This window comes from Lissotriton vulgaris, chromosome 10, assembly GCF_964263255.1.
Source record: "Lissotriton vulgaris chromosome 10, aLisVul1.2, whole genome shotgun sequence".
NCBI lineage: Eukaryota > Metazoa > Chordata > Amphibia > Caudata > Salamandridae > Lissotriton > Lissotriton vulgaris.
In genome coordinates, this window is record NC_141698.1 from 484,552,679 (window position 1) to 484,575,244 (window position 22,566).

The following is a 22,566-nucleotide window of genomic DNA, read 5'->3' on the forward strand; positions in this document are numbered from 1 at the left end:
TTGGTGGGATTACTCTCCTTTTGCACTGAGATAGGGCCTCATCAAGGGGATTAGCCATATTCATAGTGTTGTTGACTCCCGAAACTTCTTCGCATTCATTAACAATTGCTTCGGTTCTCATAAAAACACAATTACTTCCCGCATGTAATGCTTTCTTTGCCTTTTTCCCTTTCTTGATCGTGTTCGTAGCTGAACCACTGCCCTCCATTGACTTCCTTTTCCCCATGTCAAGAATGGTTTACACCAGCGATCCTGCAATCAAGTTTGGGTTTGGTAAACTATTTTCTTTTGCATAGCTACCTTTTACAGGTGATCTCAAAGTACAGTCCACATAATCCGGCTAAAAAAACAGTACCATAAGTCCTTACAGTCCAAAGCGCAGATGAAAGAGAGGGGGCCCTGCCCTGCCCTGCATCCTCCTGGCGAGGATGGGCTTGGACGGCTCGCCCTTTGCCCTGGCTTCGCCCGATGCGCACCCGCGTGCGTCCCGCGAAGCGGGAGGCGCGAGCTGCACAAATACTGCCGGTGGTGAAGGAGGGGCTGTGTCACGCTCTTCCTGCCCCGATGGTCCCTGGTGCTTGTAGTCAGCCCTGCTGCCAGTTTGCTCCACGAAGCGCCTCCCGCTAAGCGGGAGGCGCAAGCTGCACAAATACCGCCAGTGGTGAAGGAAGGGCTGTATCACACTCTTCCTGCCCCGATGGTCCCTGGGGCTTGTAGTCATCCCTGCTGTCGGTTTGCTCCACGAAGCGTCTCCTGCGAAGCGGGAGGCGCGAGCTGCACAAATACCGCCGGTGGTGAAGGAGGGGCTGTGTCACACTTTTCCTGCCCGATGGTCCCTGGGGCTTGTAGTCAGCCCTGCTGCCAGTTTGCTCCACGAAGCGTATACTTATATGTGTTTGTACTTTGTGGGCTCTGGAGATCAGCCCTAGGACTTGTCTGCTTCCGCTTAGGGACTTTTTTTCTGTTCAACTGCCTCTATATAACTGTCTTCATAGAAAACGACCAGTAGAGGAGAGTAAAGTTTCAGAGTTGTTTTCTGCTTGTTCAACTGCCTCTATTTAACTGTCTTGATGGAAAGTGACAAGTAGAGGTCAGTAAAATACCATAATTTCTTTCTGCTGAGAAACTTTCTTTTTTTTCTGGCTACTGCCTCTATTTAACTTTCTTGGTAGAAAACGACCAGCAGAGGCAGGTAAAATACCAGAATAACTTTGGCATTCTCTAGATTCCAGTTCATAGAAACTGCATTCCATAAGCACCCGTAGACAATATTTTTTTTTCAAATCTTGTCTTTTCAGAGCTATGACCACCGACGGCCCTGATTTCATAATAAAAACAGAGCTTAGGACTAATCCATTTCCCTCTGAAAGGCAATATTTTTCTCCATATGTTCCTATACCTGGTGTGTCATGCAGTTTAGTGCTTACTTTCCCTCCACGTTAAAGAACAGTAGATGTTTCAGCACCCAGGCTAATTTGCTGCATAGCTAAATACATATGAGGTCCCAAAGGTGAGACTGATTGCATTGCAAATGCTTGTTTAACTTGTAATGTTTAACTGTTTCGTTTGTGCTAGAAAATGAATGCCAAGCGATATCACAGGAAGTGATTCTAAAAATGTGTTTAGAGAGTGTATCATAGAGTGAGGATGTGCATGTGTGTTTCTATGTATTGAAACAAATTGCCACAATACAAGTTTAGAAGTGCTGCGTCTACTATAGATTTTTGGCTAATACTCTTTCAAACAAAAGATAAGTATTAAAATCCCCATTCCCTCATACTTCCTGGCATCCTTTTCATCGTCTGACAAGATTATTGCTTTGCATATAATTTAGTAGGCAGATTATCATCTCAAGAAATCTTCATCACCCTGCAAAAATGTGCTCATATTACTTTATTTTTGATTGGCTCAACTTCAAAAACATCCAAGTTCTACTTCTTTGGAAATGCGAAGCAGAACAGGTGTTTCTTATCATGATGGTATGAATTTTTTATTTGTGTTTTTGTATTATTTCACATAGTATGATACAGACAGGTTTCTGTGGCTGTGGAGCACTAGGAATGCCAGCTGGGCAGAAGTGCTAATATGGAGGAGGACTTCATGTTTTTTCTAGGATCTGAAAACATATCTCATGCAAAGAATAACTTGATTGCAACTGACCATTCCTTGTCAACTATCAAATGCTATGGCAAGGTCACTAGAAATGGCATGGACGGCAAGAACTCAATCAAGGATTGATGACCTTTTTTGCATCTTGATAGAGAATTCATTATTTTAATTTATCGTCATGTACTCTGTCACAATAAGACAACCTCTGGTTGAATATGATGACTCTCCTGTTTCATCCTCCAATGTCATTTTCCAAACATCATCTCCTTGTTTCTCCCTCTGTCCTTTTACTATCCTTTCAAGTCAATTTTCACTACCCTTCCTCGCTATTTTGTCTTATGTTTGTGACGTTTCTCAATGTGTCCCTCTTCTCTCCCAATGTTTCTTCTGTCCATCATTACTGCTTTCCGAAATCTAACGTTTATTCACCATACTCCATTTGTTCTCGTTTCTTCCATTTCTGCAAGCCAATATTATCCGCCCTTTCCTAATCTCTCCCCTCTATGCTCTTCTTTCTAAGTCCTCTCTACTATCTTTTCTTTTTTCTGGGTTTCAACTTTTTCATGGCTCGTTGTTTACATGCCATAATGTCCCTTTTCTCTTCTCCCTGTTTTCTTTACTTCTATTTTGTACCATCTACTTTCTGTATCTTTGCCATTTCCTTTCTTAGATTCTTTGTCGCCATGGAAATTCTCCTTATTTGCTCTCTATGATCTCCTTTCTTTTGAACTATCTTCCTTCGGTCTGTACCCTTCTACCCTTTCTCTTCTTCCTTCTCTCTCCATGTTTCACCTTTGGTGATTCACTTCTTCCCCATCCTTTCTCACTCATATTTTCGCTTCAGTCCACACATTCTCCTCTTCCAACGTTCCTTCCCTTATTCTCTCATATTTGCTCAATTTTTGCTATCCTTACATTTAGTCTTTTCCAATTCTCCTCCTCCCATATCGCCACTAAGCTGTTCTTTACCCCGTTATCTTCACTCTTCTGATGGCTTCTTTCCACATTTCTTTCCCACAGTTGTCATTTCTCACACCAATTCGTTTATCAACGTTCAGATTTTCACCTACCAGTTTTGCTATTTCCATGCTTTCTTATCTCATATTCTTTACCCCATCTCTACTCATTCTCTTTCCTTCTGTGCTTTTACCAGTTGAGCACTATCCCTTCAAGCCCTTCCTATTTGTTGTCCCTATTCTCTTCCGCATATCAACCTAACCACTAAATATGCTCTGGCAGCACAAGGGGTCCTAAGTTATGGGTCAGACATATTGGTTTTGCCAATTCTTGTTCAGTGTTCCTCTTCTGTCTTGTAAGATTACAGGATTATGCCACATTGCACAATTAGAATTCCAGTGCTTACTTTTATTATGTATATATTTACCTGTGTCAAGTTGTCAAATTGTATTACGTATGTACATACACTTTCTATAGTTTTAAGCATTTCATCAGAGTAACACTAATGAAGACATAAAAAAGCAAAAGGAAAGTTTATTTTGTTCAATAATTATTTTTCACCACATACTTTTTGGGGGAGATTACATTCCTTTGACTCATTATAACTCAACGCTGAATAGAGAGATTCATAGAGGTATTGAAGAAAACAAGAGACAACATATACTTTATGTGCACTCATTTTTTAATAATGCACTGATTTACTGTGATATTCAATGCATCTTTTCAAGTAGAATTCTAACACGTTCTGATGCACCATAAATTTGCTCTGGTGACTCAAAGCTTTCATATTATCAATACTATTTCCTTTTCAAGAGGGGTTGTTTTAGGACAGTCCTGGAAGCTTAACAAATGTCCAGACAATCGTATCACGACAAGTACCCTTGGAGTCATGGAATCAACAATGTATGCAACATAGTAGTTTCAGATAATCTAGAGCAGGTGGGTTCAACCATAACATTTTTCAGAAACAATTTCTTGCATGTAGATAGATTTGTATGCAGTGTATATGTGTTTGTAATCTTCTTAATAATGTCCTCTAAAACACAAACACAGATGTGTTGCTAAATGTATGGCATTAAATGACAAGGGTTGGGTGTACACAGTCTGTCAAATGACAAGGGAGGGATTCACATGGTTGTTTTATTCAATAATTGTATTTTGTTTTCTTCATCAGCTTCAACATAGAGAAGCTTGCGAAGTATTTAAAAAGCTGAACAGCGTTTGGAACCATGCTTTTCTTGTAACTTCACATATTTCTACAACTGACATCAAAAAGAAGATCATTTTTGGCCAATAAAATGTACTCAACATTGAAAGGCGGTTGGGTTTGCTGACCCATCAAATAGTAAATTCCAGCCAGATTCTTGGAGGCAGCAACAAATAAGCAAATAAACTGATATTGATTGAATGTACAATTTGCTATTAAGTAATTAGTGTGGAAAAAAACATTTAGTATGTGGTATAAAGGTCCACGTTTTGTGGTGGGTTGATGATTTGATAAGAATAACTGAAATTCATCTTAACATCTGCGTCTCAGAAATACAACAAATGATGAAAGCAAGTGATTATAATTCGTGTTTTGCTGTTTTGGCCCTCTTCTCCTCCGGGTCTGCGTTCCTCTTAGACTCTTCAGTGCTTCCAGATTCCTGCAAACACATAAGAAATAGAAATAAATAAAGCATTATCAAATTGACGTATTCTAGTGCAACTGGCCAGCTCTTCTGGGCTGGCCATCCAGAATAAAGGGGCATATTACCAACAACTAGCGATAATTATCGCTATGTTGGTTTAGCGGCGATATTTTTATCGCCGAGCTGTGGCGATTTTTATCGCTTAGGAGCCTTGCTATTATCAAGGTTTATCTCCTAAGCCATAAAAATCAGCCGAAATGCATGAATATCGCTGTAAAGTCAGCGATATTCATGCATTACCGAGCAAATGCTCTTAGCCATGTTATCCACCTTCCATTGGATAACATGGCTAAGAACTGCTCAGTGGCAGGTGTTAGCTTTTGGAGATATTCGCGCTTAAAAGCAGGCGTCTTAAAAGCAGCAGCTTTGAGGTGAAGACTTGGGTTTTAAATTTGAAGTTGCGGTTTTCCTATACAAAAATTTACTGTGGTATTATGTTTAGAGAATCCCAATGTCAGCACTGGAAGGGGTAGCGTTAGTGGAGTACTAGTGGCGGAGTGGTAGAGTGGGTGTGTAGTGCAGGGCTAGATTCCTGAGGGTAGGACGTAATGTGTCAGGAGGCAATGAGTCTGCGGAAAATGTAGTGGGTAAAGGATATGAGGAGGGTGATTACCGGACAGTGTAAGGAACTTACAGAAGCTGATGAAATATTTAACATTTACATTTAAATTAAATGACAGAGAGGGACGTTAGATTGGGAAAGGAGGAATAGTTAAGGGATAGCTTTGGAGGAGAAGAAGACAAGTGGATGTAGAGTTACAAGGCACTGCTTGACAGCAGGAAGAGGATAGAGTACATAAAGGGATATGGCACAGGAAGGGAGTAGAGGGCTGTCACCAACCAGAAGCAAGGATGCTATGAGCGCCATTTTCGTGCATATCTATTAATGAATTATTCATTAGCTTTCTTTTAGCACTGACATGACACAAAGGATGGCATTACTCTTTATATAAAAGCAGTCTTACACATACCCTAAACATTAAAACATAGTAACAAGATATAGCTATATTCTTAAGTAATATTTAATAAAATGTATAAAACAGATGAGGTGAATCGAAATACAGGGTTAATAGCATATTGTAGGATCTAACATTTTTAGTATTTAGTATCTATTTTATTGCAAGAACTACAGCAAATAGGTACCCATATAAAATCTTCTACTGAGCGGCATAGAGTGGGGTCATATCCTTAGCAATATTCTTGTGGCCGTGGCCAGCATGCCAGATTAAGGTAAGGATACTTTGAGAGGAGCTAGGTGCAGTTGGGGAATTCTTATGAGATTGGCAAATCACACTGTCATGTTTTGCAACATGGCTGCAATGAAAATCAAGCACTTACAAAGCCAACAGGTCTTGCCTATGCAAGATCTATTGGCTTTCTCAATCTTTTTTTGTTAGCAATGCAGTTCGGTAGTTGGCTCTTAGTGATTTCTTCGGGTGGTGGGAGGGGTTCGAGTGGGCCAAGCAACAACATGGTCGACGGTGGTGGGTGCACGGGACATGAAACTGTGGGGAGGGGAGGATGGGGAAAGCAACAAGAATGGTGCAAACAACAACACGTAAGTAATGAGGGGCATGCAAAGACGCAGGACGGAGGGGGGACAAGCAAAAACAATGGGCAAGCAATGACACAAGGGTTAGGAGAAAGCAATTATGATGGAGCAAGTTAAGACGGGCAAGCAATGACACGGTAGGGCGCCAAGCAAAAATAAAAAATGGGCAAGCAACAATGGGGTAGGGAGGACTTGGGAACAAGCATCACCGACGACGATGGGGGAAGAAGAAGAAAAAAAGTGCATTAATCCCAGCGTGAGTATTGAAAGGACACTAATAAAAAAAGCAATGAGTACTTGGTTCATACTCCACAGAAGGGAAAAGAAAAGGAGGAGGAAGTAAAACCAGCACACGCTAACCAAACAGGAGCCAGCAGAGAAAAGAGATAATGAAGCCAGTGAATGGTAAGCAATGGGCCAAACTCCTTTTAGGCCAACAGAAAAGGTCTTGCAAGTGACATGCAAGCAGTGTCAGGAGAAACCTAGTCACATTTGAGTCCTGAATATTTTATTGAGTCATCCCAATGATTACAGAAATCCCTGACAAACTGGCCACCCAAAAAGTAAGGAATACTACCAGTTTTAAAGAAAATCACATACATACCAATCAATTTGTTATTCTTAAACTCTATCTGAGCATGTGAACACAGTAACAAATAACACTTTTGCAAACAAAATACGTCTATAGAAATATCATGCATATTAAAATTACTTTTGCAGAAACATTGCAGGAAATGAATTAATAAAGATGATACGGCCTGTACCTGAAGGGAGAGAGTGTGATTGGAGTACCCAGTCCTCTCCCTTCTCCTACATACAATCTAAAGCCTAGTCCCTCTTCTACCGAGAACTGAGGTAGGGGACCAAGGCTCTTGGTTTCCATCTCATTCCCTCAGATTCATAGACTGCCACGTTTTATCAAGTTGGGCCTAATGATAAATATATGGTCAGAGGAAGAGGGTGAAAGGAGAAGAATGTGAGAAGCAAGGCGGCGAGAATAGGTCAGAAGGGAATCATGGGGTCTCTGCATGGTCACATAAAATGTTTACCAGATATAATTTATTGAAGAAAATTACAGATATTCTAGGGCAACTTGTAGGATCACAATCAACATAAAAAGATGTCTACAAGGTTGCTTCCAGCTCACAGATGTACAGAAATGAAAGTAGATGAAATTCATATGAAGAGTTTTTATGCTTTTGGGGACTTGGCTGGTCTGGGTATCTCATAGGAATAATTAGGAGGAGTTGGTTCAAATGTAGTAACCAATGGCATACATGTGAACACTATACATTGGTAAAAATTATAGAAATGAATGGTTCACTTTGGAATCTTATGATGAAATAATTAGGTTGAAAAATATATACATACAGAAGGTAATTGTTACTGTAAAAATTAAATTTCTGTAGAGTAGGTAAAACTTCTATACGCAATCATTTGTGAGGATTTTGTTTGATAGTCGGCAGGAATAATCAGATGCCTGTTTCCACAATCTAAATACACTGCTTATACATGTTATACTATTGGTTTCATATTGTCTAGCGCCAAGAAACCTAATGGTGTTAGCGCGCTCAACAAGTCAATTTAACATAACATAACATAACATAACATGTTAAAGTACACTAAATCACAGTTTTGCTGCACATATTCCAAATTCTCTTTATGAGTTGCAATGGTGCTATATTTACTGCCACACTTAAATTCCAATGTTCTTAAACTGATAGAATTTTACAGGACTCTGAAAACTATTTAACAGATTGATGACTGAGATAAAACTAGCTATTGCAGTCTGGGTTTAATGCTACACTGATACCTGCACTGTATGTTGTTTAGGACATTCTCCTGTATTGGGAACTACATTTTGCTCAGAGCACTTTGAATTTAAGATCTGTTGTTCAACTGTGCTTGTGATGTTTGATATATTAGGTGCTTTGTTGCCACTATTCCCAAGTGGCCTTCGGATACCAATTCCATAAGTTAGAGCTGAAATCTCGCGAGGATGATGAGCTTTATCCATCTGAGGATGAGTACATGATGGCTCTTAGCCAGTTCTGGCTGTATATGTCTTTGTTAGGATAAAATGTATGCTTTTGCAATTGTTTTACTTAAATTAGCATTTGTGGCGCCATTTTGTGTATGGTGCCATTTTGTATCATGATCGAAACGAATTCTCTGCCATTTCCGAGGTTGTTTCTTCGGAGATGAGTTCTGCCACACTAATGAATGCCCTGTTCTTATTAGCGCATACCTTTCCTCTGGGTGTAAGCCTTCTCCCACTTGTCTAGTGGCGGGCACCGGTGGAATGGCCTTTACTGAAAGATAATGTGTGCCCAGCTTCAGAACGGAAACGTACTCCTTTGTAATTTATTGTCCAACTGCGTTTCTCTGAAAAATTCCAAGGTGGGTGTGTTTTCATTGATTCTGAAATGTACATAATGTATCGCTATACTTGCTGAAGTCAGACTCTCTCTGCAACACTCCGCTCTGAGCGAACTTTGAATGAACTGTTATTGGTTTGTATTCTCTACTGCCTGACCGAGACTTAATTTTGCAGAAGGCAGAGAAGAGGTTGTGAGTGACCCCAGTGACCCAGATCGGGCCATTTCCTTCAGTTGGTGCCCAAACAGGTACTCCTTCGAGTGAGTGGCCCTTCTCCTTCCGTGGACGGTGGGGAGGATGAGGCCATCGTCAGTCGGATGGACAGATCAGGGATCCCTGCACGAAGAGTTTCTGATACTCGCAGCTGCCCCTTCTGTCTGGCCGGTTGGTGCCTCACCCAGTGTCAAGTGTGGCAGGGTATACTCAGGCATGAGTCTCTTGCTCACTTTGCCACTGGATTCAAGCAAGCCGGGCTGAAGACGGCTGGAATGCCAGAAACCGGTTCTCGGAAGCTTGTTTCCGGTCCAAGGAAGACATGGCCTGGCAGTTTGGGCTGGACTGTTCCCATGAGACACAGGGTCAGACTGATTTGCATATAGCCATGTCTGAACTGGGGTGGCAGAGTGGGCTAAAGAAGGGTGATGGATTAAACCCAGATCTTTTAAGTGGGTGTGAGTGTTTGATTGATTCAGATGCTCCGTCCATCACCACCCCCCTTTTGTACCCAGTGTCAGACACTAAAAGTGAACTCTTACCACGACTTGCACGGGAGCTGGACGGTGCTTGATTCCCAACTTCACCTCCAGAATACTCGGTGGCCAGTTTTAGTACTTGGCCCCCCAAGACACTCTAAGAGGGGGAAGGGGGAAATTGGGTAAAATAATAAACAAGAAGAGACTGCTCAGGATCTATTCTTCTGCTTCTCTTGTGTTTTCTGTTGAAACTGGTGAAGCCTTGAAGACCTAATGCACCAAAAGAAATAATAATATTTCTTCTATCCCTACTCTCTCTACTATCTACTCCCACTCTGTGACTCTGTCTATTCTTACCTATTTCTCCTGAAGCTAGCGCTACAGACCTTCTTTTTTCCTTTTCTTCCATAGTTAATGGGCCTCTTATGGTTCTGATTTGCATTGGTTCGGCACTTGGTTGACCTTCCGTGGTTCATTATACTCAGTTCAAACTCTATCAAACCTGGGTAATTCTTTCCTTTTTTCTCCTTTTCTCTCTCCTTGATGGAAATCAATTTCTAGCACTAAATCTACAAGTTCAGAGATCTCTGTTGGATGGTTAGGTATCTGAGCAAGTACATCTTTTAATTCGTCTCGTAATCCACGATAGAAGACTGCTGCTCGTTTACTTTCAGGCCAATTAGTCTCTACCACCAACTTGTTGAATTGCGCTAAATAAGCGACTAAATCTCGATTACCTTGCCTTTGCTCTAATCATTCATTATCCACAGCTTTCGATATTCTTCTTCTGTCAAATATTCGGAGGAATTTTGTAGGATTGGGTCATCTCTGGAAACCAAGGGCATGGACCACGAAGCTGCGTCACCACTCAAATAGGACACGGCAAACGGTACTCCAGACTGCGCATCAGGGAAAATAGAAGGGCAACACATAAAGTGAAGGGAACATTGTGTGAGGAAAATTTGAGCCTTCTGAGGATCTCCACTGAAATGCTCAGGAGGGGCCAAAGGAATGACTGGGGATAGAGAATGTATAACTTGCGAAGTTAATCTATTTGAATCTCCAGTAGGAGCTCCTAAGTCTTCTCTTCCCGTACTAAAAGGTTTTCCCACCCTTTGGGCCAGTTCAGCTGTTTCTTTCCGGGATTTTATCACTTCCTGTTTTAAATTTTGGTTTTCCTCTCTAACAGTTATTAACTCTTTTTGTATGGCCTCTAATACCGACCTCAACTTTTATGAGTTAATGCCTTCCGCCATCCCGCTCAGGTACTGCTTAAATACGTGGGCACTTCACTCTGTCAGAGACTAAAAGTGAACTCTTATCACGACTTGCACGGGAGCTGGACGGTGCTTGATTCCCAACTCCACCTCCAGAATACTTGGTGGTCCAAGACACTCTAAGAGGGGGAAGGGGGAATTTGGATAAAATAATAAACAAGAAGAGACTGCTCAGGATCTATTCTTCTGCTTCTCTTGTGTTTTCTGTTGAAAATGGTGAAGCCTTGAAGACCTAATGCACCAAAAGAAATGATAATATTACTTCTATCCCTACTCTCGCTAGTATCTACTCTCACTCTGTGACTCTGTCTATTCTTACCTATTTCTCCTGAAGCTAGCGCTACTCTTCTTTAGGTGTATCTTCGTAGTATCCTTGACTTACTTCTAGGGAAGGTTACACCTGTAAACACATATAGGTTAAATTCTATCTCCTGAGTTCCTCCTACTTGCTATTACTTTTGTCTGGTTCTGTTTCCACCTTTACTGAAACTTATTGTCTCCTGATATTGTAATTCTCCTGCTATTTTTTTGCTCAACTGTTAAATTCTTCTGTTAACCTTGCCTTTCGTTTTTCTTGTCTTTCAGAGCTTGAATCATAAACTCCAACTGAGGTTCTATTTCAACAGGTAAGTAAGTTCGCTTTAAATAGTTCCTGGTTGTAGAACTAAACGTTAATACAGTCTTTGTATTCTTTTATTCAAAAAACAACACTGGAATGACTTATCTGTGTGTTCCCTTCTTTCCAGATTCTTTCGCCAACTCAACAATGTGAAGACTCCTTGTATCAAGACCGTGAATTCCTGCTGCAAGACTTTCTCGGTAATTGGGCACTTAAAGGATGAAAAAAGCTAGGAGGAGGGAAGGGGGGGAACAAAGGAGAAAATTCCAAAACTGAATTCGGGCCGGAAAAGGGAGCGCAACGCAAAAAATGGGCAAGAAGGGAAAAACCTGACGGGACTTCAGAAATACCGATGTCGTCTCTCCTAATACCTCAGGTGAAGTGCGCATTCAAAAGGCAGTGCGCGCTTCACCTGAGGATCTGCAGCCGGGAGGAGAATGAACAACTAGACCGCCTACTCGTCTGGCGAGTTGGCGGCCATCTTGAGATTCCGCAAATGATTTCGGATTCTCCAGCATAGGCTCCACTTATTTCTTCTTGTTCTAACTTGGCAGAATCTTGTCCTTATGACACCCAGTCATCATTTTGACAGGAGTCCTGAACTGCGAAACCATTGGATATGCCTGTTTGGGCTGAAGAGGCAGCAGTGGAGAATAGATTTGTTTTGACCTGCATATATCAGGTGAGTTTGCTTTAGTTCTTTGTAGATTGTGTACCATTTTGGTTTGTATTTGGTGTGGCCTAAGGATCGTATTTGGTACAAAAGCAATTGCAACTATTTCTGTAACCATAGAATAGTGAATTTGTTCTGATTTGAAAATGCCATATTTCAGTAAATTGTCTGCCTTGTGCTGTCGTTGTTGCTCTACTGATGCTCGATTGGTAGAAAGTCAGCCGGCGCCTTCAGAAGGCACTCCGAATTTTGATATGTATGTGAAGCATGGTCTTGGCCCTATTATGTTTAGAACATTATGGCACAAATATACGAGGGACAATGCCGAATTGTAGTGCCCGTTGACGGGCACTTTTGATGAACAAAAGATTGTGTAGTTACAAGAACAGTTGTTTAAGAAAAGAAGTAGACTCTTTGGTTTTTATTGTAATGTTTTCGTATAATGATGCAAACTGTGATGTACTGTAAAGTAATGAGATTTTAATAAATTTTTATTTTTAATGACACAAATACAGTTAGACTTTTTTTGAATGCCACATGAAATATATCTGTCTTTTTGCAAGTTTTAATGTGTTTATAGGACCTCGAGTAGTTAAGTCTTGTTCTCATAACTGTCAGTGGGGTCCAGGTCGAAGGACAGGACCAGGTGTGACACAACAATTGTGTTGGAGTTACGCTAGGTCCTCTTAGGAACAAAGGGCCACGACAGAGGGCACTCCCAGACAATTAGGGACTTTTTGTGTTTTACCATTATCCTACCCTGTCCCACATTGGCATATAGGGGATCTCCCTCTTTTTTTCTTGTAAGAAAAGAAGTAGGCAGTCTATGCTTGATTTCCTCAAAATGAGGCAAAAAGCAGCTAAGTAGAGACTAATGAAGCAGAGAAAGAGGCCCAGAAAGGGAAAATGCAGATGCTGACTTGGGAGGCTGTAGCATATGACAGGAAAAAGCAGGAGAAGGGTATTGAATGTAAAGATAAAAGGTTCTGATTACATATTGACAAATCATATGTGGCTCTGGAGGAAGATGATACCTTTGTGGAAGAATTATTGGATGCCCAACCCCTGCCTCCATATGCCCTGCAGAGAATATATCCTACTGTTCTGGCCCTCTTACAGCCGCACGTTACAGTTGCATCTACTGTCTCCGTCCTCGTGTCCACCGTTATTGTGTCTACGGCTGTGGCCAACCCCCAGCGATGATAGTGCGTGTTACTACTGTTGCCTCTCTCACTGTGGTTTTTCATCCTCCGACATTAGTAAGTAGTGGGACACCGGTGCCTGGATTTGAGGATAGGGATTGGACGAAGTTTAAGGAACGCATGGGACCGTTAGTGAGTTCTGAAGTGGAAGATGACAGGTAATAGACAATCAGGCTGCGCAGTGGGCCCATAATCCTATTTATAGTATAGAGGATGTCTGGGTTACTATGAGAGATTTTGAACCTTTAATACAGTAACATGCCCTTACACATGTCAGCAACTTTGATTGGTCTTTAGCAACAATATTTTGGAGCGGAGGTGCCTCAAATTTTATATGACATTAGAGATTGAGTGTATATTAGTGAAATGGGGCCGGAACAAGTCTTTGCTAATGTTACAACAATTATAGCTGATAGGGGAAGACTGCATTAGAAAAGTCCCAGGTCGGTGTCCCAGGTTCCAATGAGAGAGGTTCATCCTATATATTACCCAGAGATACCAGAGTTAACGGATGGGCGAGGTAATGTTACTCAAATGGCAGTGGCAGCCCAGTTTCAAGAACAATTGGTTTATACTCAATGGAAAAGAAGTGAGGTTTTATCCCTTAAAAATCATTTTCCTGACCCCAGAAAAAATGCCAATGCTTCCTATTAAGAACTGACTGATGCTGCTTCTTCCACTGTGATGACTCTCGCTGATATTGAAATGTTCTTTGGTCTTCTTGTTCCGGGCGATATTTGGAGGCAGGTTCATCCTCAAGATCATGTTCCAGAGTTGGATGGTACTTGGGATCAAATTAGGGCATGGGATCAGGAAAGAAAGCCAGGTGATAAGCCTCAGGCAGAGATACTTGCTTTGCCAGTCCACATCATTACATACATGCATTCTTTTATCCCGCCAAGAAAGGTGGATTAGGATAAATTGTCGGTCTGTCGGCAGAAGAAAAGTGAGAGTGTGTCTGATTTCTTCACCTGATTTGAAGGTACATTTTTGGACTATAGTGGGCAGGATTGATCTATTTTGGGAGGTGTTCTGTTGCTTGTTTATAGATTTGTCTCTAAATTGCTTCCCGAAATTGCGCATCGTTGCAGGCTTCTGAAAGTACTTGGTCCACCTCTTCCCCCTCTGTTATTTTGAATATGGCGCAGTATTATGAGCATAGGGATAATGAGAAAAAGGAGAGGACAGAGAAGAGGCATAAGGATTTAAGGACAACAGTGTTGTTACAGCAGGCATTTAGAGGGAATGGGGAGGACTTGGTGGTCCTACCCGACAGCTTCCATGCACTAGTAGGCAGCCAACAACTAAGCCCTTCGGTCTGAATCAGTGTGGGTATTGTAAAGAGGAGGGAAATTGGCTTAGCAAGTGTCCTGTGCTTTTGCAGAAGGTAGAAGCCCCTAGAGGACGAGGTTCTCATGGTCGGGGTTGTGGAGCTGGTGGTGCTGATAGGGCACAGAGTGTTGCAGACTCACAGGGTTGTTCTGATAATAATTATTTTGAGACCCTTGTGAGGGACAGTGCTATCATGATGACTATGACGTGGAAGAAGTGACAGGGATGTCTTACAGGTAGGACAGCCAGGGGCAGAGAGAGGGACACATTCAGATACCTGTAGACCAGCGTTGTCCTTATGTAACAGCAGAACTGCAAGGTTCAACGAAGGAATCTTTGGTGGATAAAGGTGCAACAAAAAGTTCTGTTTCTCAAAATATGGTCCCTAGGGCGGCTCTGTCTGGCCATAATAATGTGTTGGTTGGTTTCTCTGGTGTACCGGTTGTAAGCCGCATTTCCAAACCTCCTGCACTGACTATTGGTCCGTTCACTGTGGATTCTCCATTCTTGTTGACATCTAATTGTGGGGAAAATCTAATGGGTTTGGATTTGAAAAAAAAGGCATGCCATGATTTATTGTTCTCCAGCGGGTGTCTATATGACAATAGGTACAGATGTAGCACGTGCTAAGCAGTGTTTGTCCAAAGATGCACCCCTTCCTGTTGAGTTTAAAGATGTGCCACCCACTCTGTGGGTGACAGGTGACACAGTTGTGGGATTGTTGCAGATAAAATACTACAGGCAGAATGGTGAGCTTTATTGTAAATTATACAGGATTTGATTAGGAAGGGAGTGACTGAGAACACAACTGCTAATGTTTTCAATAGCCCTATTCTTCCTGTTCTTTAAAGGACCCCCCAGGTTCCCCTGATGACCATGAAGATGTTTATCGTTTTGTGATGATTTGCATGCAGTAAAAAGCATAGTGGTCCCTCATTTTCCAGTGGTTCCTGACCTTACTACTCTTTTGACAATTATTCCTTCTACTGCTAAATTTTTCTCTGTCATTAATTCATCCAGATAGCAGGTACTTGTTTGGTTTTACCCTAGCTGGTACAAGCCTTAGATTATGTAGAGCTCCTCAGGGCTATACAGAAAGTCAGAGTATTATAGTCAAGCATTAAAGTGCCAAATGTAATGTATTGATGCAGTATGTTGATGACTTGCTCATCCCTACTGACAGGGAACAAGGTTGTAAAGATAGTGCAGTAAAATGTTTGTTGCATTTGGCCCAACAAGGCCATAAGGTGTCTCTTTCTAAATTTCAATATTGTCGAAAGAAGGCCACCTATCTAGGCTGCCTACTGTCGAAGGAGGGTAGGAGATTGACCCTGGAGTTCATCAGTACCATTGTTAAAATGCGCATTCAACAAACTCAGAAATATGTGCATGCTTCTATAGGTATCAATTCCTACTGTCAGCAGTGCATACCTAGCTACTCACTATTAATCAACCCCCCGCTTGCTCTAACATTAAAAGATGTGCATGAGCCCCTGCCTTGGCGCCTGAATGTCAGCCGTCTTTTTGAGCAATTGAAAACTGCACTTTGTTCGGCTCCAGTACTTTGCACCCCAGACTACACTAAACCGTTTGTGTTGTACGTCCATGAGATGGCTGGTTGCACGCTATCTGTTTTAACACAAGAATTTGGAGATAATCAACACCAGTGTGCTTATTTCTCTGCTGTCCGTGACCCTGTCGCATGAGCCCTCCCGAGCTGTCTAAGAGCGGTTGCGGCTGTCTCGATAAGACAATTGGCTGGACTCTTACTTGATACTGACCTCACAGCCATGGTACACCATGCTTTGGATACACTTTCAAATAAGATTAAGACACAGCACCTCACCAGTGCACGTCTGACCGGTTACAAATTAACATTGTTTGCAAAACACATCACAATCAAAAGATGTGCCACTCTGAACCCAGCCACGTTACTGCCCCTCCCTTCTGAGAGTAATGAGATTGATAAACACAACTGTATCTTCCGGATGGAAGAAGAGACGAAAGGACGGGTAGACCTGACTGATGTTCCCTTATCTGACCCATAAGGGAAACTAAAACTAAATGTCAATGGCCCGTTTTTTAAATTTCCAGATGGCACTACAACTGTGGCTTACGCTATCTACGACACCACACTGCGTACAGTAGTTGAGACATCACAAGTTCCTTACTAATCGGCTCAAGTTGCGGAGCTTGTTGCTTTGATACAAGCCTGCAAATTGAGTGAGGGATTGGTTGTCAATATTTACACTGACAGCCAATACGCCTTTGGAGTTACACACAATTTTGGGAGACTCTGGGCGGAGAGAAGTGTTTCTTACTTCACATGGCACTAAGGGCCAGATGTAGGTAAATATCATTTACCGATTCTAAAATACTGAATTTTACCGATTCGGTATTTTAGAATTGGTAAATGATATGTAGCTAATGATTCTGTACATTTTACCGAATCAGTAAAATTCGGTAAATGCCGATTCGGTATTTCCCGAATCGGTATTCCCCATTCATTTCTATGGGCCTGGAGGCCCATAGGAATAACTGAGAACTGCCGATTTGGTAAATATCGAATCGGTAATAGGGGGTAGACCTACAAGGGTGGCAGGGTGTCACATTAACACCATGTTGCACCCCAGTATAGTGCATGGGTGCACATGTGGCACACATACATGCCCTAAGGGCATGTATGTCTGCCACATGGCACTGTTAAAAAGCACAAAATTGCTTTTTTAACGTTTTTCGTTATTTACCACCAACTTGTAGTTGGTGGTAAATAACAAATCCTTACAAGTGAAAAGCACTCGCTTGAGTGCTTCCTACATTAAGGATTCAGTAATTTACCAAATCGGTATTTAAGAATTCGTTGATTTAGAGCATTTGCTCTTCCGATTTTTTATGCACTTTAAACACTTTTATTTTTTCACTTTCACGTCCCCAGGTAGGGTGGGTGATTAGAGAGCCCATACCGCCGGGGTTTATCAATGTCCTGACGAATGCCTAGGTAAAATCAAACCAACACTAAGGCTGAAACATGTTGACATACTAATTTAATATTATATCTGAATTAAACCAACCATTACCTTGGCTTTTACAATTCAGACACATAGTACCTTTGTATCTGTGTCCTAGGGATCACTAATAAAAATTTTTTTAGATACCCTTTAGACACTTTTAAGTTTAAGTTTATTTATCCTCACAACACTCCCGTTACACAATACCAGCTCCGCAGTCTTCTGGCGTCGCAGCACACCGAAGAGGCATTAGGTCTCTTCGGTGGGGCCCGATGATGAAGCATGACACTGACTAGGTCAGTGTGTGAGGGCTTTCCTTCAAACCCAAATAGGGTGCGAGTATCTTGAATCTGGTGGCTCTATCCAAGTGGCTTTTTGAGAGACATGAACCTCTCTTTTTTTGTTTATTGATATATAACTGGGGATCAAGAGAGTGTTCCTACACTTCCCTACCTCTCCCATTGTTTTTGAGTATCATAGCAGCGCACAGCTGTGAGAGCTTGTTTTTACTCCAGGCAAGATAACTCTTTTCCATATCATTGCCTGTTTTACCAATCTGTTCTAGTCTCATCATGGCGAACTTAGGCTTAACATATTCAGAATCTGAGATAGAGGAACTAATGTCCGACCCCACTCTATTTGCAGATCCCCACATCTCCCAAGCTATAGCTAATACTACAGAATGGGATAACCTTACCGAAAAAAAGCGTGAACATATCCGGACCATCCTACATGGTACTATCATGAAACAATACCTGATTGCAAATGCAGCACCGAGAGGATTACTAGTCACTAATGCCCCCCGTATCTTCCTTAATGACGAAACATTTAGAAAAGATTGGGCCATGATAGCATGGCATTGTACGCGTGATTGGTTGGTCCTAATCGTAAAAACAGCATTCAGATTATCTGAGGCATTAATGATTGAAATTAGAGAGACTGAATCAACTTTCAAAGCCACAATAACTGGCTATAAGAAAAGGCTGGATGAAATAAACAGTGAAATGAAAGAGTATAAGGATAATCTCATGCAATCTAAAGCTACAAAATTCCAAAAGGATCTAAAAAAATTTTCTTTTGAGACAGTATACCCTTACTCTGCAGCCACCTTTGTCCCACCAACCAAAAATGCAAATAAATCAGATCAATCAGATGATAACTCCTCCGATACCAGTGGATCAAGTAACGATTCTGCCCAAAAAACAAGAAGAAGAGGGAACCGGGGGAACAGGAACAACAGAGGAAGACCGGGCTACACGAATTACCATCAACAGTGGCAACCACCACAAATGGAGATGGGCCCGACTCCCTACCCTTACCAACAACCCCAATATCCTTTCATGGGTTGGAACCCAGCATTCATGCCTCCTATCCATTTTCAAAACCAATATAGGCAGCCTTTTTTAGAGAGTGGCCGGAGAGGAAGAGGCAGGAGGAGAGGCAACAACAACAACAGAGTCTCCTGGACAGAGGACGACTCAGTGTCGAACCACACGCGCAGCAATGCCCAACAACCAGGAACGAGCGGACTGTAAGTCTAGTGACCAATCTGTCCAAACGAATCCTGTCACCAACGGAAAACCAGGTTCTAGAAAAAGGCCTAGGTTTCGTCCCCACAGCAAGACCCGATAAATTTAGACTCCATTGTGAACTCGCCGGGTTCTTTCGGAAACTGAAACTAAAGGCCTTCTTTGAAGGAAAAACAGATCTCAACGAAGCAATCAGGAAAGGAGATACAGGGCTTAGACCTAACTCAACATTCATCCCTCCTCCGCACACGGTACCAGCAGCCATCACGGCCTTTGAGCAGGCAGTCTTCAAGGATTTGGAGGCTAGCCAGAACCCCAAAGTATTTGGAAATTTCACCACTGCGGAATTCAGGGCACTAGAAGCTCTACAAAATGACAATTCTATAACCATAAAACCAGCTGATAAAGGCGGTGGCATTGTCATATTAAACACCAATGATTACGAAAAAACCTGTGAGGATCTTCTAAATGACAACAGGAACTATACTCAATTAATGACTGATCCCTCTCCTGATCTAACGAAAAGGATCACTGCCTTAGTCAAAGAGGCTGCAGATAATGATCACATTTCCAAAAATGAAGCAGAGTTCCTTAATACCAATGACAACATTATTCCATATTTCTACACACTGCCTAAACTGCACAAGAACCGGTTACCACCACCAGGTCGCCCAATTGTATCCGGGATCGGATCAATTCTGGAACCTCTCTCTAGGTTCTGTGATCAATTTTTAAAACCCTTGGTACAAGCAACCCCTTCGTACCTGAAAGATACAAAAAGTTTACTACATCTCTTGACAGACATTACATTCGAGGTCAACTCAGTCACATTAGTGACCTTGGACGTTGAAAGCTTGTATACAAGCATCCCCCAGGACGATACCATCAAAGTCCTGGGGAAGGCATTGGATTCAATCGAATGGGAATACCAAACCCCCAAAAAATTCATTATTGACTGTGCAACAATAGCACTTAAAGAAAACTTCTTCTCTTTTAAGGACAAGCTGTTCCTTCAACGCTCGGGCACGTCTATGGGGAGTACCTTTGCTCCTAGTGTGGCCGGGCTGTACGTGGCGGATTTTGAAGCCCAGCACATTCTTCCTCCAACTGCAAAGTTTCGGTCATCAATGCTTCTATGGAAGCGCTACATTGATGACATCTTGCTATTATGGACAGGCAACGAGAGTAACCTGAAAGCTTTCCTGTTGTGGATTAACACTTTAGACAATAATTTGAGATTCACGAACACTACAAGTAAAACTGATATTGTTTTTTTGGATGTACTGATCACAATATCTGGCACAGGTTTAACGACAAAAACTCATCATAAGCCGACAGCAAGAAATAATCTACTAGAATTCAGTAGTTTTCATCCACGCCCCCTAAAAGAAAACCTTCCCTATGGGCAATACCTGAGGTTAAGGCGGAACTGTAGTACACTCACGGACTTTAAGGAACAAGCCGTAAGCTTAACTGAAAAACTGAAAGACCGAGGATATCCCTCTGCTATCCTCAACAAAGGCTTTAAGAGAGCCAGGAATCAGCCGAGAGAAGTCCTACTAGAGGAAAAAGTCAACAACCAAGAACCAATGCCACTTACTTGCGTGACAACATTCAATGGGCTCTCTAATTACATGAAAAAAACCATAAATAAACATTGGAGCATCGTAAAATCAGCAAAAAAAGACTGGGAAAAACCTTTGTTCTCTTTTAAAAAAGGCCGAAGCTTAAGAGATGCCCTAATACACACCCGCCCTAAAAACAAGACTGACCCTCAAACATCTTCAGTCACATCAGCATGGGGTCTTCCTCCCATCACAGGACATTATCCCTGCTCAAACTGTAGTATATGCCATCTCACAGAAGCCACAAAATCATTAACTTTGGAACCAGGGAAAATCTGGACACAAGTTGCCCATACAAATTGCAACTCAAATAATGTGATATATTTGATAACCTGCCCCTGTTCCTTACGCTACATCGGCATGACTACAAGAAAGGTGAAACAGCGCATTGGTGAGCACCGGAGTAATATCCGATGCAAAAAACTAACAACCAAACTAAGCCGTCATTTTTTTGAACACAACCATACTCCTAATGATATGATATGGACAATAATTGAGAAAATTACTGGCACCACAAATATCCCTACTAGACTTTTTGAGAAAGAGCAACGGTGGGTGTATCGTCTAGGAACCAACATCATTGGGCTCAATGATGATATTCCATGGAATAATGTACTCAGCTAAAAGCCTTTAATTCATATGTCTTCAAAAAAAATCATGAACCATGTATGTCCGATCAGTAGCGCTCCAGTTTAAAACATTGCGCGTAATTGACTTTACGCTCTTAGAAAAACGGTTATATATAAGTAGATCTCAATTAAACACATTAGCCAATTCATATGGTGTTATACTGGCGTAATAGCAAGCCCCGTTGTAATTTTATCACCTCAAATATCTCACATGACAACAAACCCTAGCGTGTCTTGCCGCCACACACTTCCTTTATTATGTGTTTAATTCTGTTCCCTTTTTCGAGAATTAAACCCCAAAACCGAAGCCTAACAATCAAGGATCGGCCCATTAACAAGTAAACCTCGATCAGTAAACATTACACGAGGCTGGCATCGAGGTTTCCATGACAACTAGGACAACCAAGCCTCGTTGTGAAGGATTGGCCCGCTAGTAGCGTGCCTCTCTCTGAAGAACTAACAAGAGGTTGCTATAACAACGAGTGCATCCAAGCCTCGTTTTCACTCAGTTCTACCGACCGCGCCCACGGGATAGAACTCCCTGGCCTCGGTCTGGTAGAGCCACGCCCACCCGGAAGAGCGCGAACAGCGTTTCACAGCCATTTAAAAACAAACCCACCGGCCTCGTTCTCCATCGTCGGGGTCCGGTAGAGGCAGTACTAGGTGTACAAGCGGGCTGAGAGTGCTGAGGGCGTGAGTAATGCTACAGAGAGGATCGGACCAACTCCACACTATCGAGCTAAGTCAATCGCGATTCCGTATGTTTCTAGCCTATTTTCTCTTACCTTTAGGATGTGCCAGGGACACTCCATCCCCCCTCCTGAGACCCATGGTGCAGATAGCGCCAAGCTTTAAAGTGAGACTTGTTTTTACATTATACTTGCGCGCGGGGGTCACTGACTCTTTGTCTATTGATCCTCTGAAACACTCATACCATGTGATTTTAACCCCTTGAAGCCATTGATGGCTTATTTTAAATCACTATTTTTCACTACACTTCCCAGAACTAGTTATATCTTCCCTAGAGGGTATGTGGAAGGTGCTTAACGCTAGCAGTTAGTCTGGGAACACGTTTGCTGCCACTGATTTGGAACACCATGAACCGTAAAAGCACTTTGGCATAGCCCTACAAATAATTGTTTGTTTGTCTTATATGTCTGTTCGTACTTTTTGTTCTACAGGTGCCGAGACACTCCAAATTAGGAGTGATTTTTGGAATGAGCATTTGCTCTTCCGATTTTTTATGCACTTTAAACACTTTTATTTTTTCACTTTCACGTCCCCAGGTAGGG

General features: G+C 42.0%; 1 protein-coding gene across 2 annotated transcripts in view; it reads right to left on the minus strand.

Annotated features, from left to right (window-relative positions):
* Positions 1-3,585: 3,585 nt before the first annotated feature.
* The window catches only part of PDIA2 (protein disulfide isomerase family A member 2), an 885,792-nt gene continuing 866,811 nt past the window's right edge, over positions 3,586-22,566 (minus strand). For both annotated transcript variants that reach the window (XM_086941341.1, XM_086941339.1), the window contains exon 11: positions 3,586-4,712. In XM_086941341.1, the coding sequence (XP_086797467.1) occupies positions 4,632-4,712 (81 nt within the window). In that variant the 3' untranslated portion in view covers positions 3,586-4,631. The remainder of the gene's footprint in view (positions 4,713-22,566) is intronic.